Here is a 19,590-nt window from a genome sequence, read left to right as displayed (position 1 = left end):
TAAGTTGAGCAACTTGTACCCACACCTTGTGGGCAAGGTTCTCTGAGAAGAAGAGAAGTGTTAGGGCCTTGTAGACAAGGTCCTTGAAGGGGTGGAGAATGTAAGAATCATGAGGATGTGTAGTAGTGTAGTGTGTGTGTGTTGAAGGGAATGTATGTGCAACAGCAGAATTTGGTTTAAGTGTGGGAACTGAGAGCTGGTGTCGTGAGGAATTGAACATCAAAACGGTGTGTTGGGAATATTAATGAAACAGAGTGCAAAAAATGAAGGAAGAAGGCATTAAGTGAAACAATGTGCAGCAGCTACGAAAGTCTGAAGGTGGGAGTGTAACAGAAATGTGCAGATCTTACACACCTTGTGTTGATACCTTACAAATTTCAATAGAAGTGCGCAGATCTTACACACCTTAAGACAGTATCTAACATTACACTTTAGGGAAATCAAACATTAGAACACGATTCAGGTAAATTGTTTCATATATCTTACCAAAACGTTGAAAGTAGTACCAAAAGACTGAAAAACCTTTGAATTGCCTCAATAAAAATACAAGACTGAAAAACCTTTGACTTGCCTCAACAAAAATACAAAATTGTCAGACCCTGCACAGATTGTTACTCCTAAAAGACAATTCGCCTCTTGTTAGTTCAATGACAAGAGGAAAAGGAAATGATCCAATGCCCTATCTTCTTACTGGATTTTAATAGCACAACTGCATACAAGAATTATATTTACTCGTCCACTTTCCACCCATGAAAACTGCAGAAACGGTCGCAGTATGAACCCTTTTACTCGGAAGACAAACCCTGTTGCAGCTCTTTTCCCAGACCAAATTGAGAAGCCACCATGGAAGGGCAAGGATATCAAAAGATTGAAAATTGGCAGATGCAACCTTTACCTGGCAAGTCTACTTCTCCTAATTCTTGTGGGCGTCGTTTGACAAGCCATTCCCATACTTCCCCCTGGACTCTGCTCCTCTTCCTCGTCACTGGTCTCATCAGACCTCCATCTAGGTCCACAATTCATACCGTTGTCTTGGGCGGCAGAGTCCCTCCCTCCATGGCTGAATTTAAGAGATCATATGAACAAGAGTGAGTTCAAATTCTGAGAATATGTGCATCTGCAATTAACTGTACAAGCAACAAAGAAGGCTAACAGACTTCAACGTGAAAGGAGGAGACATAAGAAGTAAGATTTACCTCCAAGAGATTTCCATTTGATCATCTGAAGAAGCACCGTTCCAGAGTCTATAATCTCTATCGGATTGGATCCTTTTACCAGTGAAATTGTTGATCAAGCCACCTCCAGAATCTTTAAACAAGCTCTGGTTGCTGCTAGGTGTGCCCATTGGATTAGAGCTAAGCCTGTAGGAATATAAAGGACGGGCATCTTGGAGTTGGTTAATGAAACCATTTTGTTCCATTTCAGGTGAGGAGTCTTGGAGATTGCCAAAGGTAGCCCTGTTAATTTCTCTTGATGGTGAGGCATTCATGAGACTAACTCGACGAGTTTCAGGAGTTGAGTCATTTAAGTTGAAATCTTTGTTGATGCTACCTCTAGGTCTAAGTCCACTTCCATATAAAATTGATTGGGAACCATACTTGATAACATCAGAGCGATGACCATTGATAGACCCATTCAAAAACCGATGATCTCAAGAGAGGAGTCAGGTGGTCCATCCCAAGACCAAGAGAAGAATCAGTAGACGAAGGAATCAATAAACTTGTTGAGGTTAGCTCTTGAACCATGGTGAAATCAGATTTTGCTGGCATTTCAACTTTTTCACCAGAACTAGCAGCAATCTCAGGCAATTGACCAGACTTTACTTGTTGCCTTTGGACTTCTGGCTGCAATTCCATGCATTTATCCTGTTTATTGAAGCAATCCCATCGCATTAAATATCTTTTCTCAAATAACATACTTGTAGAAGAGGATATAAAATATCAACCACGTCTACATGTTTATTTATCAGGCTCAAACTAGGCCCAAGTTTTCCACTTCTCAAACAAGGTCTTGACAAGCTGAAGTTGTGTACGTTGTGGTGTGCTCAAAGATAATTTGTTAGATTTCAGCTTATAGTAGAACATCCATTGTCCAAAGATGCATGATCTTAACTCACTCCTAATAAGAGGGTAGGTCAGTTCCTTCAAGAAAAAGCATACAAAATATAAAATGCAGAAAACAAAATCAAATCTATCCTTGCAATGTCCAGAAATTGTATTGGGGTTGAAAGAGTAATCTAGCAAAAGCTGAGTTGGTTCCAATGCGTTCTGTGAAGGATGTGGATAGTTTTTTTTTTATTGGCATCGGGGTGTCCAGCTCAAAGTCCCAACCAATTCCAAGTATGCCCAGGCCCTCAACAACAAATTTCTCGCAAGTGCACTTCTGTAATTCAAAAGAAAACTTCCCCAGTCCGTTTTGAACCTAAGACGTCCGACGGTTTGTCCCAGCCCAGGACCACTACACCACCCCTTGGGGTTGAAGGATGTAGATGGCTTAGCAAGCATTCTTGATAGTAAGGTCACTTCCCTGCCCAAGACATATATTGGCCTCGGCCTCCCATTGGATGCTCACTTCGAGGGCAAGTCTGTTTTTTTTTTTTTTTTGGGGGGGGGGGGGGGGGGGGGGGGGGGGGGGGGGGGTGGTTATTCTTGAGAAGGAATGGATTGGCATGGTGGAAGAGGTTATATATGTAATAGGAAGGCAGAGGGACCTGTACTGGGGGTGTGGGGGAGCAGCAAAGATTTTCCCTTGTGAACTGATGAACTGACCCAAGGTTTGCTCCCCATTAACATGCTTTGCTATATTCTTAATACCTATAGTTACATCTATAAAGTTTTTTTTTTTTAACAAGTAAAATAACATTTTATTGAAACTAGTAAATAGGCATAATCCAAGTACACAGGAAGTATACAAACAGTATACACCTAGTTACAAATTAAGAGCTACAAAGTGATACAAGAAAATCATTCAAAGCTTCGACCATTCCTTTCAATCCATAAACACCACATGATACATGAGCAATCATTCTCCATACATCCACAATATGGGAATTGACCCTACTCCTTTGCCAACAGGCAAATAAATCAATACCCGTTCTATTAAAGATCTCCACACACAACATCCTTGTCACCACAGGGTGAAGTAAAAGGTGATCCACCAACTCCCCACTCTTCTTACACATATATCACCAATCCATTACAACAAGACCACGCTTTCTCAAATTGTCCATAGTCAAAATTTTTCCAAGAGATGCAGTCCATCCAAAGAAAGCAATCTTAGGTGGCACCTTACTTCAAATGCATTACCAAGGGAACAAAATATAATTTTGACTCAACAAATCCTTGTACAATGAACGCACGATAAACTTCCGACTCCCTGTCTTCATCCAAAGCATTCTGTCCACCACATTCTTACCAACAAAGTATACAATAAATTGAAAAAATCAGAAATAACTCCTATTTCTCAATCATGAGCAGCTCTAATATAACGAGCATTCCACTGTGGAGATCCACTAGAACAATCCAACAACTTTGACACCAAAGCCTCCTGATCAAAAGCCAACCGAAAAAGAGAAGGAAACATGGTCTTAAGAGCCGAATCACCACACCAAATATAATGCCAAAATTTGACCCTAGATCAATTGCCAGTCGCAAAACTAATAAAACGAACAAAACGTCCCATCCATTTCTAATGTTCTTCCACAAACTTACATCATGCGCAATTCTCACTTCATTGGAACACCAACCCCCTCGCAAACTCCCATACTTCAACTCGATAATAACCTTCCATAAAGACTCCCCTTCCTGATGGTACCTCCCATAACCATTTCCTAAGGAGTGCCCTATTAAAAATCCTCATATTTCAAATCCCCAACCCTCCACTAGAAATCGGAGTGCATACCTTATTCCATTTAACCAGGTGGAACTTAGTCTCCTCTTCAATTCCTCCCCACAAAAAAGCACAAAAAGGTTGTTCAATTCAATTAGCCATACTTGCCGGCAATGGAAAAAGAGAAAAAAAAAATAAGTGGGAAGATTAGAGAGTGTACTCTTAATTAGAGTGGTTCTTCCCCCTTTTGACAATTACAACATTTTCCGTCCAACCAATCTCCTCTCAATTTTCTCCACAACGCCATCCCAAGTAGCCTTGGCCTTGAAGGAGGCCCCAAGTGGAAGACCCAAATATTTCATTATAAATGACGCTACCTTGCAACCCGAAATACTTGTTAGACTTCTAATGTTCCTTACTTTGCCCACCGGCACCATCTCAAACTTCCTCAAGTTCGACCAGAGACAGCTTCAAAACAAATCAAAAGAGCCTTAATTGCCTAAATATGACTTGGATCCGTATCACAAAACAGTAATGTGTCATCTCAAAAAAGATGAGACATTAATAAAACCATTGTTAGTGCTTCCCACCTAAAAGCCAAATAGAAATCCCGCATCAACCACAGTCTCCAACATCCATAATGATCACATAGAGAAAAGGGGACACCGGGTCCCCTTGTCTCAAACCACGTGTTGTTAAAAAAACCAACAAGAGTACCATTTACCAAAACAGAGAACCGAACAGTGGTGACACAATGTTTAATCCACATACACCACCTCTCTCCAAAACCACATCTCTCAAGTAAAAAAGAAAAACCCAATTCACATGGTTATAAGCCTTCTCCATATCCAACTTACATAAATACCTGGCACTCTCATTCCCAATCTACTCTCCAAACATTCATTTGCAATAAGAACCAAATGAAGAATTTTTCACTCCTTAACAAACGCATTTTGAGGTTTCGAGATTGACTTCTCCATAACCGTACTCATATGATTAGCAAGTACTTTGGAAATATTCTTGTACACCCCATTCACAAGGCTAATGGGACAAAAATCCTTGACATTCCACGCCCCCACCCTCTTAGGAATGAGTGCTAAGAATGTTGTATTGAGGCTTTTCTCTTAACTTTTTGCAAGGAAAGAATTCATGAAAAACACTCATAATATATCCCTTCCATGGAAAAGCCATCCGACCCAGGGGCTTTATCTCTAGCCTTCCCTCTTAACCACATGATGCACCTCCCCCCTCAAACGCTCTCCCCAACCAATTTGCACTCAGAATATTAGTAGTCTCAAAAACCAACCCATCAAGTTTTGGCCTCCACAAATGTTGTTCCGAGATAAGTGTCTCATAATAATGAACCACATGGTTCTTAATATCAAATGATCATCAATAACACGACCTTCAGAATAGAGCATCTCAATGGCATTGTTCCTACGATGAGAATTGGCCACCTGATGAAAAAACTTTGTATAACGATCTCCTTCTTTCAACCAAAGAGCCAGAGATTTCTGCCTCCACGAAATCTCTTCCATCAAAATTAGCTTTTCAAGTTCAGCAGTCACTGAACTTTTCCCACTCAACTCCTCCTACAATCAGCCCTATCCTCCAACCTTTGCAACTCCTCGAAGAGAAACTTTCTTTGACAATTGACATTCCTAAAACTTCCATATTCCACTTCCTCAAATCATTCTTTAAAGCTTTAAGCTTACTTGCCAAAACTCGGGGTACCAATAAATTGGTAAGAAGACCATTGTCTCACAATATCCACAAAACCACCAGCTTTTAACCACATATTTTCAAACTTCAAATACTTGCTACCCCCATGAATACCACCACAATCCAATATGATAGGAAAATGATCCGAACATACCCAAGACAATCTTTTCTAACAACACTCCGGAAAATGAGCCTCCCAAGAAGGAAAGACAAGAAGTTTGTCCAATCTCGACCGTGCCCAGTTGTTATTAGACCATGTGAAAGCACACCCCCTCCAGAGGCAAGTCCAATAACTCCATATCAAAAATAAAATCAGAAAAATCTGCCATAGCCGGACATAACCGAGACTCCCCTGACCTCTCACTCGGAAAGCAAGTAACGTTGAAGTCCCCTCCAATACACCGAGGCACATCCCATCAGCTATAAACCCCTGCAATATCATCCCACGTAAGTCTTCTACTACTATCTAGATTAGGCCCATAAACACCTGCAAAAGCCCACTCAAAACCATCTTCCAAATTCCTAAAAAAAAAAGCCACCAAGTATTCCCCAATACACTCCTCAAATTTCACAATCCTCTTATCATCACAATGATACCACCAGAGGCCCCCTTAGAGGCAAGGAACACCCATCCCACGTAAAGACATCCCCATAAGCTTTTGATAATTCTCCTATAAAAAAACTACAACTTTGTTTCCTGTAAACAAATGACATCAACCTTCCATTGGCGAAGTAAATTTTTTACATGAAGGCGCTTGTTAAGATCATTTAGCCCCCTACCATTCCACAATAGTATTTTGGGCTTCATAAAGTAAGATTTGAAGCCCTCCCCTTACGCCTCCCTCGACTTACACTCCCCTCCTTGGCATCATAATTTATTGCATAGGTAAGTCTCTTCAATTCTCTTACTTTTTTCGACGCTGATTTCAAAGACGAAAAATGGCCCGCTTCAATGGCTATAAGTAAGGCCCTAAACTAGTCTTCAAAACCCTTACAGGAGATCCCCAAGCACTCCTGAATTTCTTTATCTTTCTTAAGCACCCATTTCAAAGAGCACCCAACCATACTTACACCCAAGAGCAAAGTACATAAAGGCACAGGATCATCACCCACCTTCTCCCTTTCAATAAAATTACAATCCATACTCTCCATATCCCTTATAACCAATTGCATCTCAACAAGCCTCTGGTCATCCCCCCTAAGCTTCAAATCATCCCCACCAGAGAGCTAAAATAATAATCTAAGTCTCCACACATGATATCACCGCACCTAGAAACACTCTCGGAGCTTCCCCTCTAATTCTGGAGATGAAATTGAGAGGAAAAATATCGCCTTCACGTTATGTTCCAGGCAAAGCCTTCGGAAGTGAAAATATCAGCAAAACAACTTGCGAAGCCTCAGGAGAGTCCATCAGCGAACATTCCAATGACTGAATACTATTCATGGGGGCAAAAATGGCCAGCTATCTATTTTGTTTCAACCCCAGTGCAGGAGGAGATTCCATCGATGATTGACCGATGTTGTTTGAGGTTGAACCCGAATTAGAACTGAATACGGCCACACCGAAACGGGCCGGGCTGACTTCTGAACATCTGGTCCAACTTTTTGTTTACCTTCATCCAATTAACTGGATTTGGGCCCCTTTTTACAGCTGACTGAAGTCTTCTCTTTATTCTCACAAGAAACACGACCCACCTGAATACCAACCCCATTTTTAATACCCAAGCCCACAACCCCTGAGTCACCCTCTTCCTACACCTCCACCCCAAACTTACGGCCCAAATGCAAGTTAAGGCCCATCTCCTAATCAATCCTCAAAAGAAAACTGTTGATCTTCTCATTGATTTCGATCAGATCAAACATCAACTCCAACCACGACTTTTCCTATACCTGACCTGATATGCCTCCCTCAGAGACGCCACCTGTTGAAACAGGTGTTTGTTTGGAGGTGTTAGCAATCTTTACACCATGGACTAATCCGCCACCTACCTTTGCCACCTCATTCCCCCGATAGCTCCTATTGTGTTCAGTCAGAAACTGAATGGAATGGCTGGGAAAGACATCGAGTCTCATTAACGCCACCTTGTAAGATCCTTCTCCGCCCAAACTAGCCCTGTCAACATCGACTTGGAAAGATCTCGACCCCCACCACAAGCCTGAACTTTTACACCGTAATCCACCCTTCCTCTGTTATTGGTGATAGGAACAGGGGACTTCAGAGAACCCAAATCCTTGAGAGTTTCAGCAAAACATCAATCCCTTCCCATTCACACCCTTAGGGATGACAATGAAACCTTTCCTGCCACCATCACCATACTCTACTATCACCAAATAAAGCCCATAGTAGTTTACACATCACTGTGCCAAAAAAGCTCAATTCTCTTCAACGCAACGTCTTATAGAACTCACTACCTCCGGATGCAGTGTATGCAACAACCGTTTTCTCCAACCATCTCGCCTTCACCTTACCAATGATAACAACTTTTTTAACTTTTCTGCTTCTTTCGGTAATACGCATCAACCCTTCATTCACGATGGAAAAAATGAAAATTTGAGTCCACCAATAAACTTCTCTTAGAAGCCATCCAAAAAGAAAAATAGTTCCCAACCAAATTAGAAACCCGAAAACTGAGGAAAAAAGAAGGAAAAGAAATGAAAAGAAAGATTTGAAGAGGAGAAAAAGATTGGAAAAACAAAAAGGGAAGATTATGGATTATTTCCGGCCCGGCGAGAAGCGCCGGAAATAAGACGACAGGAAGTCATGAGAGAGGGGGAGAGAATATCGAAAGGGAGAGAGAAGGAAAGAGTTATCTTTCTAAAATAAACTAATCATACAGAATGTTTTTTTTTTCCATGACTAGTAAGATTCCATCTAGAAAGTTAATATAACTTACAATCAAACTTGCTCTCCAGTGACTTGCTGATCTCATTCTAGACAAAACTTCTTTACCAACAGAACTCTTCGAAATGAAGTCCTGTTCCACAGTCTTAAGTTTAAGATCAACTTGGAATGCTTCAGTATATCGGTAGCGCTGAAATGATAAACAAAAACAATTTTGTAACTTGGAATATCCTTTCAAAAACTGTTGTTAAATAAAATAAACAAGCAAGTCATTATAAAATTGTACGACATTTTGTTTCAAGAAGCAAAAATGGACAGCTCCAAGTAACAAAAATTCACAAAATAATCCACACATCTATTAGATACAGAGATATGTCAACATCTGGAAGTAATTCATAATAATAATAAGATGTAAACATATGAAAAAACACTATGAAACCAAGTAAAACAGTATTAATTTCCTCAACGAAGCCTTATCCCAAAGAAAAAGGATACACAAGTTATTTCATTAAAAGATATAATGAATAAAAAATGAACCGAAATGGAGTTCTTGGGCTTCAATATGAAACCTTTAATTGTGAGATATCATGCAGTCATTTAAACAAATATTGTGGTCGCCAACTAAAAAGATCAATATTTATTTTGACATAGAACTACAATTGTAGCTCATCCAGCAATTCAGTAGTACAAACTTACGAAATATGGTTCAATAAAAAGGAAAAAGAAGTTATGTGGAAGAAAAAATAATAAACAGAAAAAGCTACCACAGACTTGAACAAAACAATATTGTCATATTGACAATAACGATTATTTCAAGAAGTTGTATTGCATGATTCTAATGATCAGCAACCATGCAGTAGTGTTAGATGCTTAACCCAATTACTCAAATTTAAGTCAAACTTAAAATCTTGTTGATTCCTGAATCTAGCTTCACTTAAAACCTTGTCAATACCTGAAGATAGAATACGACAAGAAGACTTCCTGTAGTTGTTGAAGGGTCTTCAATAGAAAAATCCAACAGGCACTTATGGATATGCTTCTCCTCGTCAGAATTCCATGGCAACTCTATCATTCGATCTACCAAGTTCCTTCGTATACAAAGGCAACAGATTTCAGTTACCAATATGTCCACCCATTCCACCCAATTCCTGAACTCACTTTTGAAATTATCAGAAGCATTCCCAGATGGTCCATGCTTCAACTTCTTCTCCCTGACTTTGGTGCAGAGCATTCTCTGATGTGTAAATGCTTCAGTCAAAAGTCCACACTCCACCCTTACCCGAACAGAAGTTATGGCCTCACTAAGTGAAACCATCTGCAATCCACCATCACACCCAGACCACCGTAAAACCATCAGAGCTGTATCGGGATTATTCCTTTCTAACAACACTTGTGCAATCTTAGGATGAGTTGTGGGGCCTGAGATCTCTGGAAGAAAGCGACAAGCTTCCTAAGCAATAGGATTTTGTGAAATATAATTAGCAATCAAATGATAGAGAGCACCAAAAAACACTTCCATATTGTCACGCACCTGCATTTTTACATAAGATTTTAAGCCAATAAAACAGTTATACTGTTTAAATAGTTTAATTAGAGTCTCACCTGCTACAACATTGAAATGTTGCTATTTTATGTAGTGAAAACAAGATAGCATGCTAAACCAACTTAGGATTAATACATAGCCCAATATGAGTTATCTCAGCTTAGACAAGCAGCACCATTAATCCCGTGTAGACTGGGCACACATCTAATACAGAATTTCATACACATACAACTTATTTTCAGTAATCCAGTTTTGATAAATACACTGTAATACCCCAGATTTAGTATGAGCGTGGAGAATGGGATCTTACATTGTTTTAGAAGGAAATGTTTGAGAAGGAAAAGTTTTCGCCTTTTATAATGATTTTCAAGATGCTCCAATTGTAACATTAATTTAGTCATTTTGGAGTATAGGCTCGGATGTGACTTAGACCTTTCCTGGGTTGTTCCAAATGAACGTTAATCAAGGAAGGCCTAAACCATATCCGGGATATACTACAAAAGCACTAGTCAATGTTACATTTGGAACTTTTTAAAATCATTATATTAGACAAAAACTTCTTCCCAAGCAATGCAAGATCCTATTCACCATACTCCTACTAAACCTGGGGTATTACAAAGTTATTTCCAACTATCTACTTTTATGTCAGGTCTTTAGATTATTAAGCTGCGAGACCTTTTCCAAGTCAAACACGCTTTCCCAAAGAGAATAACTTGGTAAATTCATCTCCCTAGACAATCAACAAGGTGTATTTAGTGCCCACTTCCAAGAGTGTGGTCATAGTGTCATGGCCACCTAAAGCCCCAAAAGTTTTGATACGTATATGGTTAGATTTTATTATTAGATATAAACCATTGAAAACTTAGGCCTCGTTTGGATTCAGAAGGTGTTTCATCTCATCTCATCTTATCATTACAACTTTTCGAAATTCTCACACAAAATATAATAAACAATTGAACTTTTTCAAATCCCAATTCAACTTTTTCAAATTCCAAAACAATAATAATATTAAAAAATAATATTCTAACAATATTTTTTTCAACTTTCATCTTTCATCTAAAACTATCTCATCTCATCTATGAATCCAAACTAGTCCTTAATTCCTTCATATAAAAATACTTATGAAAACATTATTGTACACCGATTGAATCCTCAGACTCATAATGCAGTAAAATTTTAAGTGAGGTTCAACTGAAGTAGTTACAATTGGTTTAACCATATATCTAATTGACAAAAAGCAAATGGTCATACAAACTCATCACCAAAATGTTACCTGCAGAGCCTCATCCGAGTGGTCATCCAACAGATAAAAAATTAAAGATTCCAGCAATGAGTGCCTGGTGATGCTAAAGCTGGTTGCAAAATCTTCCACAATGTGTCTCCACGTTTCATCAGGCATTTTCCAATGTCGATCAAAAAGAAAATAGACAAGCTGCCATAAATTAAGGGAAAAAAATCTTGTACACTTACAGCTTGCATAATTGGTAAGAAAAGGATACAATAGCTTGCTTTGCAACCACCAAATCAGAACTTCCACATAAGAAGAGTATATCAACTGCAGCTCGAAGATTTTCAAAAGGATAGCACCCTGCCAATCCTTCTATCTTAGACTGGACAATTGACAAGACTCCACCTTTCACCAGTGATGCAGCTTCTAATTTCTCTGCTGTTTCCTCTGAATCGCCCTGCTCAATATCAAGATTCACCAAAGCATCTTCAATGAACAAGGAACCATCCTGTCTAGTGGGCTCTGCAGAGAAATTTACTGCATCAGGCCATGAACGCTTAATTGCAGCTGATTTCCGTTCACGGGCACGGGAACGCCATGACGTGAAATTAGCATATCGAGATCTCACATTCTCCAGAAATTGATGTCTTATGCACCACATCATTATCTCCATATGCTGAAAATTGAAAACCAATATGGAGAGAGAAGATCAATTATGGGCAGATATAGAGAAATGGTCATTGGCAGTTTAATTTGAAGAAGTCCAATCAGACCCTAATGCTTACTCAAAACTCCTGCCACAAAAAGATTTAACACTGGCCTAATCACAATGCATGGCATACACATTAAGAATCTATAACATTTATAATTTTCAAATGAGCATAAATTTTATCATTTAAACATTTGAACTTAAAAAAATTTTGAAGCCTAAAGGTTTGCTACCATTTATGATTTGCTAATTTTGTTTTATTTCCCCAAAAAAAGACCCTTCAGTTCTCCAAAACGGAGCTTTTGTTCAATCCAAGGACAGACCCTTCAGTTCTATGTCGAATCCAAAAGAATACCTCTACCTTCTCTGGAAGGGAGCTTGCTCTTGTTTAGTAACATCATTCACTACCATCATATATGTCATTATATAAAAATTAAATAATATATGTTATTGAAAACAAATTTATTTGCCTTATTTGTTTTCATAGATGAGATGACTTGAGTTGAGATAAAAATTGAAAGTTGAATAAAATATTGTTAGAGTATATTTTTTTAATATTATTTTTGTTTTGGAATTTGAAAAAGTTGAATTGTTTACTTTATTTTGTATGGAAATTTGATAAAGTTGTAATGATTAGATGAGATAAGTTGAGATGAGTTGTGAAAACAAACAAAGCCTTAATAAAATATAATATTTAGTAATTTTCATTTTAGAGTAATAAATTTTCTGACGCATATTTTTTTTTTTAATATTATCAACGCATGCCTTTTATCAACCAATGGATACATAAATTTATAAGAGTTTTCGAGTAAGTTAAGTGCTCTTGATAGCCAAAGTTACTACACACTTTGTTAAGAGCTCTTGGTCTCTCTCCATAGAACAAAGTTTCTAAGGTTTCACACCACTAGCATAGAAACAAAGTAAAGGGAGAGAAGATCAAGATGCTCAAACGAATATTAGAAATCAATGTGCTAACATTGATATTTTTTTTTTTTTCTTTTTTTGATTGGCACTGAGTGTCTAAGAACAACATCTCAACTAATCCCGGGGATGCACAAGTCCTCGGCAAGGAATTTCCCACAAGTGCACATCGGGTAATTCAAAGGGAAAACTCCATAGTCCGATGGCCCCTAGAGATTGTTTGCACCCAGTGGGATTTGAACCTTGGACCTTGGAGGGAGCATACCACCAAAATCATGGTCTTTACCACTTGAGCCAACCCCTAGGGGTTTCTAACATTGATAATCTTCAAGACTTCATCTATTTTGTAAAGTATACCTTAGTCAAATATGTTACGTTAGGGTTTTGGGAGAACCCATGGAGAATGGAGAAGAGGGAAAATGATAGGTAGTTCAAAGATCTGGTTCTACACTCTTACTATTGCACCATATATAATTTGGAAAATGATATTTGTACTTACAATTTTTACATATATAACAATACGTGTTAGCGTGTCAGCTATTGATATGCTGAAAATTATGAAATTTAAAATTCAAAATTTGAATTTAAAAATAAAACTGATAAAATGGATCTTTTACATAAAATTATAAGTACACGTAGCACTACGCATATAACTTAGCTTACATTTTTACATTTCTACCATCATGGGGTATACTAATTACAATTATGGTCTCTAACAACAATTATGCCCTCCAACAAAATACACTTTTTTGTTTAATAAATGAGTTATGCTAGATATAGTTCTAGGGTGTGCAAGCCTCACGCACTCCCTTTGAAAAAAGTGGAGTTCACCATTAAAAAAATAATTTTTTCCTTGTAGGTCCCAGATTTACCCATTTTTTTCAAAGGAAGTGTGTGGGGCTTGCACACCCAAGGACTGCAAATATCATTTCTCTTACTAAATTTGGTTATTCCTACATATCACATAGGTCTACGACTTGTATTCTAAAATAATCCCATCCCATCAACTGTGATAATTCATTTGCTGTTCAAGATTAGGAATTTAGACTTGACCAAAAGAATAACTACCTCATAAGGACTCTAAAAAAATCAATGCCATATATTGTGAGTAAATAAAACTATTTTATTTAAAATTAGAAAGAGACTTTTTATCACTATCATCACAAAGATAAAAGGCATCCTAAAACAAATACGAAACAGGTCAACCATCAAAGCTAAAACTTGTAAATGGTAGATATATGTGCTCCACCAAAAGTAAGTCCCAATTAAAACCTGCTTCGTCCTCAGTATGTTCTCTTGCAGGTGGCACAAGTCATGAAGCTGTGCTGAAAGACTGCCCTTAAAAGATGACTCCAAAACTTCAAGCACATTGCATATTCCAGTCAGCTGTACAGAACACTTGAGTAGAAAACTCAACCTAGATTTCATCCCTTCCACTTCAAGGTTATCTAATGAAAAATGTTAAGAAGAGAACACTTGAAGCTATGGAAAGTGTGCACACTTCAAACATCAAAATATTGCTCTAAGGATACAAATTCCTTGGAGTTCTGTTGCGATGTTTCCGAAAGTCCTCTTGCACCAATCCTTGACAACCACTTCATCCAACAAGAAAGCAATGACAGGGTCACTAGACACAGCACTTTCATCCATACAAACATCTGTTACATCTGTGAACTCTGTTAAAGAAACATAACCTTCAATAGAATAACAGAATAATGTCATGAAGTTACACATGCCTGTAACCTATCAATAAGAATGGCTAAGATCAAGTTACCCATATAACATTTTTACTATGTATTCAGATTTTGTGAAGAAAATAATGATATAAAGAAAGGAATTATAATGTTGAAGGGAATTTTCCAGCCAGAAATGTACAAAAAAAAAATATTTTGATAGGTAATATTAGAAACAAAAGTGTTGAAATCCAAAACTAATTTATAAGTCTACGAGAAACAGGGAAAAAAAGTTAGGATATCAATCTAGCCATAAAGGATACAATGGCAAACCAAAGAAACTAAGTTATTCTCCAGGGCAACGTCAAACAAGGAATAGAGGCGTTGGACATCAGCAGTTAGTTGCTTGTCCCCATCTTCAATCTCTTGAAATCTCTCATCAGATCTTTTGGAGATGAGGCCAGCTTGTATGCACTCATAGTAAAGGCGGAGCCGTAGTCTATTGCCAATCTTTGGTAGTGGGATTCTACATATGGGGCAAAGATCACACCGTTGACTACACTCTTCGCATAAAGCAGCATGACCACACACAATCAAAACATTGTGTACATAGCGTCCACAGCTTCTCAAGTCTCTAGTTGCCCGACAGCGTTCAACTTTTGCCTCATCACACAACTCAAACAGGTCAATGGATGCCAAGTGTTCCAATGCTTCCTGAAATTGAAATTAGAAGCTAGATATAGTCTCTCATGAATCAATCACATTACAATCAGCATCCTTCTTTTTTAAAGCAGCAGCACAGCAGCACATGATATGTTATGGTCCATTCTATACATGGGAGCATGAAATACTATAATGTCAATATATCTATCTTTTTCGTCTTATAACTTTTATTAATATCAGTAGATGTAGCCAAGTGCACTGGATGTATACAAGAGAATCAATATGATATCAATCTCACTGTTAACCACATTTCAATGGGAACATTTCAGAGCTCACTGAGATTATCATTTAGAGAACTCAACCGGTCATGCTATATTTTTAATAGGTAAGTCATAAGCATTTCTTGATATGCAAACACTAGAAACAAGTTTTATAGAAGTATCAAAAGTCTATAAGCTGAACATATAAATTACAACAAAAAATGTGATATTTTTTAAACCAACAGTCTAACATCACTCCTCCAACTCCCTATTTTGGGTACAATCCCTAAGGTTTTAACACTCTTTATATTTTTTTGCAAATTACCTTGTTTACAATGACTTGCAGCCCTGTCACATCAGCTTAGAAGAAACTTACCAGAGCCATTTTGTTGATTCATTGGCACAAGCATAAAATGGTTTCATATCAGACATGCTTCTCAAACTTTAATGATAGTAGTTCAGTTTATTCTATTTTGCACCATGTATATATCTGAGTTTCAACCAACCTGCAAATTGTCATTCTCTAGTAAATCACAAAGAAGATGTAGGATAAGAATTAAGCAGTTGAATCCTTGGATTTTAACGATCTGGGACATAAGAGAGCAAAAACCTGAACTCCTATTGGCTGCTAGCTGAGTGGCACCCATATTATCAAAATAAGGGGTGAAAGGAGAAGAAAGAGCTATGACAAGATCATGAAGAAGGGATTATATTCATAACATCTTAAAGGTGGCAGAAGAAAGGCCTTTTATTCTGCATGAATAGGAAAAGTGGTGACCACTTGCTACTTCATTGTGAGGTTGCCAGTGCCCTATGGAATAATTTTTTTGCAGAGTTGGGATAGAATGAGTTTAAGGGTGGTTGATTTTCTTGCCGGCTGTAGAAGTCTTCATGTCATCCCGCAAATTGCAGCAATATGGAAGATGGCCCCCACATGCCTTTTGTGGGGTATCTGGAGAAAACTATCAAAACTTCAATGATAAGTAACATTAGCTAGAGGAACTTAGAAGATTCTTTTTCAACATGCCTTTTTCTGCGCAATAACTTTAGATTTTAATGGGCTTAATGTTCATGATTTCCTTATATCTATTTCTTCTTTCAAGCTAGGTGTTCTATCTTGTATACATCCAGTGTATTTGATTGTGCCTATTGAGGTTAATAAAATTTTTACTTATAAAAACAAATAAATAAATCACAGGCTTTTATACGAACAAAATATTTTTTGATAAGTAGATGAAGTTGAGAATTTTATTTTATAAAATTATCACATGTCAATTATGATGATTTATCTTAATCAGGGAACTGGAGACTTCTAATTGACATGTTGATATACTTTTGAGTATATTGAACTGGAGCAGAGTAATTATTATCTTGAAAAAATATTGTTGATTTAATAACAGTTTTAATTTTACTACAACAGCACGTGATTCCTAATCCAGAGAAGATTGTGAACTCAAATGTGACATGTAGATCATTTTAATGAATTAGAATTGAGACCTTATTGTGTCAATATCTCAATACATTCGGTAATAACATTCAACATTGTGAAAACATGAATTTTCCAGAAAGAATCTATGATCTTTATTGAGATACAAGATATCAATTTAAGATAAATTTAATAGAAGTTGATTATTTTAAATCAAAGGCCTGAGTATTTAGGAAAGAAATTATTAAAAATTATTTACTCAATAGAATGTGACTTTGGAAAAAGCTTGTACAATTTGGGAAGAGGTTAAGCTTTAGTTCTCTATGGATTTTTTATGGAGGGATCAAATCGTAGTATTTAGTAAATTGGGTTCTTGCATAATTAAATGAATTCTAGAGTGCAATTATAATTTTTTGTGATATAAAATGATTAATAGTAAACTTGGACTAGTTATGAGATAACCAAGTCTTTATCCTGTTGAAGTTATAATTTCATTGATACCCTATAGATCCTTTCACAATCTATATACACACTGCTTGGCCCTGGTCGATATGGAGCAAGTTTTTGTCTGAAAATATTGTCTTTCTCGAGGGTGTGCGGCACGGGGTAGAGAGGGTATGAGAGCATTGTGCTTTCAACCTTCTGTCCTCAAGACACAAAACTGAGAGAGAAACATTGGGGTGATGGCACATTGATTTTCCGAAGAAAAAGCTCCTTGTTTGACCTATGTGTGCTACATGCATATCAAGGGTTTTTCTAGAGAGCCCACTCTCAATTAGCCGAAATAGACTAGGAAAGAAGAACTGAAGGGTTTCAATTGCTGCAAATCTGAGAAATCTGGAAAGCTGTTCTACAAGGTAGATCTGAAATTTTGAAAAGCACGCTCCAAGGGTATGAGTCTTGACCTCTGTAGATCTAGTTTATTGAAAAGGCTCAAATCCGTGACTTTGCATAACAAGAATTTTTATCCATGTGTTATTCTGTTGCATATGCTTCCTTCCGATAATATAGGCCATGTACTCAAACCAGCTCAAAGCTATGACGAAACGGCAAAAAAATAATATTATGTCTAAGAACCAAAGGATCATCACCATAAATAGTTAGAATTAATCCTACAGCCCCCATATAACAGCAGGCATGTATGCTAAATGCACAATGTGAGCATGTGAAATTTTACTTTGGTGTTCTTAGGAAACAAAGATTTTTTTTCTATAGGATGTTCTTCAAAAACCAACATAAAACAATCATGTGAATCTAAAGAACAAAATGAGACAGTGAGAACCTCTAGAGCAATTCAACTATTCTTGAGCACCTAAAACCCAAAATTGCATCTTTAGTCTATGATATGTAGGTAACAACACGAACAAACGGGTACGAATTCATTTACTTATAAGTACAATACTTTCCTAAAACAACCCGGGGTGGCAGTCAACCCAGAGGTTTAAGATAGTCACCGTCTCGAAAACACTTCTGTTGCTTGTGGAAGCCGTATTTGCATCAGTTGAAGCCCAAAGAGTAGTTTTAGTTTGGACATAAGCACTGGAAAGTACTAATGAGCTAACCCATTATGCTCCTCTTCTCTACGCAACTGATTCTAAAACCCTAAGGCGTCACTTAAAAGAAAAACTCGCTTCAGCTTTCTATTATGAAAACGAAAAAAATAACCAAAGCAGCAAATAAAGAAGAGCAGCAGAGCGCCCATAAGAACAAAACAGCTAGGGTATAAAGAAGTGGACGCATACGAGCATGTGTAGGGTTAAACAGAATTGAGTACCTGAACGGCTCGGCTATTGTAGTTAGGTCGCGGAGGAGGAGAACCCAATCTTGTGGCAGTGGCAGCGGCGGCGGTGGAACTCGAAGGGGCGGTTGGGCCGTTGAATCTCCGGTCCATTTCTCGGAGAGTGCCCGAGAGCAGACTGTTCCCAAAAACGCGAATGAGAAAGAAATTGAGAGGTGGGTGTTAAGGTTTATCGAAGGACAGCATTGCCATTGGCGCTCAAAGAGACATCTCAGTCCGCGGAGAGAATTGGAGGGGTTTTGAAAGAGCGTGAGGTATATTTTTGGAGTAACGATAGAGAGAATTATTTTCATTTTATAAAATAAACATACTTTCTATTATTTAAAATAGAGTAATCATGGGTATAGTTGTAAAATAGGCAAATGAGAGTGAAATTTATTATTAAAAAATTAATTTATTTTTATATAAATTTTATATTTACTCATTTTTTTAAAAAAAAATTACGTAACATTTATGTACTTCACAATTTTAAATATTATTTATCTTTAAAATATAGTGGTGTAAATAGTAAAGTGTATTGTGAGATACCAAGTAGGGATAAATCGGTCCAATCTTGGGATGGTGGGCCCATTATATTCTGGAATCCGATTGTTAGCTATCGGTTCGATCCGGTCGGTCCGTTTGGTCCGGAGTTATTTTGTTTATTTTGTTTCATCTTTTTTTTTCACAAATAAATTAATAAAAAAATATTAAAATTATTAAAATTAAAATTAAGTCAATTATTAATGTAAATTATGTAACTAACTCATTAAAAAAATATTTAACTATAATTATATTTATAATGTTGATAGCTACTACTTACTAACTTAGACTTTAGTATACATAATTATTAATAACGAGCCTACAACCCGGGCAAATGTGCAGATTATTGTGTATGTTGTGTATGAGGGAGAGAGATTTAGAGAGAGACCGGATTTTATAATAGAGAATTCGAAACGGTTTATAGGACGGTTTATTTGACAAACAATATCAAGGTT

The 19,590-nt window shown here is 37.4% G+C and overlaps 1 protein-coding gene and 1 long non-coding RNA gene across 2 annotated transcripts; both read right to left on the bottom strand.

The window, feature by feature from the left end:
- Positions 1-458: 458 nt before the first annotated feature.
- On the bottom strand, positions 459-18,881 carry LOC121234684 (E3 ubiquitin-protein ligase HOS1-like). The gene is given in 11 exon segments (XM_041130737.1): positions 459-1,060; positions 1,197-1,634; positions 1,636-1,865; positions 8,445-8,582; positions 9,345-9,842; positions 11,209-11,367; positions 11,435-11,839; positions 14,066-14,241; positions 14,326-14,460; positions 14,790-15,180; positions 18,590-18,881. Coding segments are annotated over 11 exon segments (2,856 nt in total). The 5' UTR covers positions 18,707-18,881; the 3' UTR covers positions 459-891.
- LOC121234685 lies at positions 12,623-14,059 on the bottom strand. The gene is made up of 2 exons (XR_005934437.1): positions 12,912-14,059; positions 12,623-12,843 (listed from the first exon to the last, which is right to left on the bottom strand). It is a non-coding gene; the product is annotated as an uncharacterized LOC121234685 (long non-coding RNA).
- Positions 18,882-19,590: the final 709 nt, after the last annotated feature.

This window comes from Juglans microcarpa x Juglans regia, chromosome 6D (genome assembly GCF_004785595.1).
Source record: "Juglans microcarpa x Juglans regia isolate MS1-56 chromosome 6D, Jm3101_v1.0, whole genome shotgun sequence".
NCBI lineage: Eukaryota > Viridiplantae > Streptophyta > Magnoliopsida > Fagales > Juglandaceae > Juglans > Juglans microcarpa x Juglans regia.
This window is presented reverse-complemented; position numbering and strand designations above follow the sequence as displayed.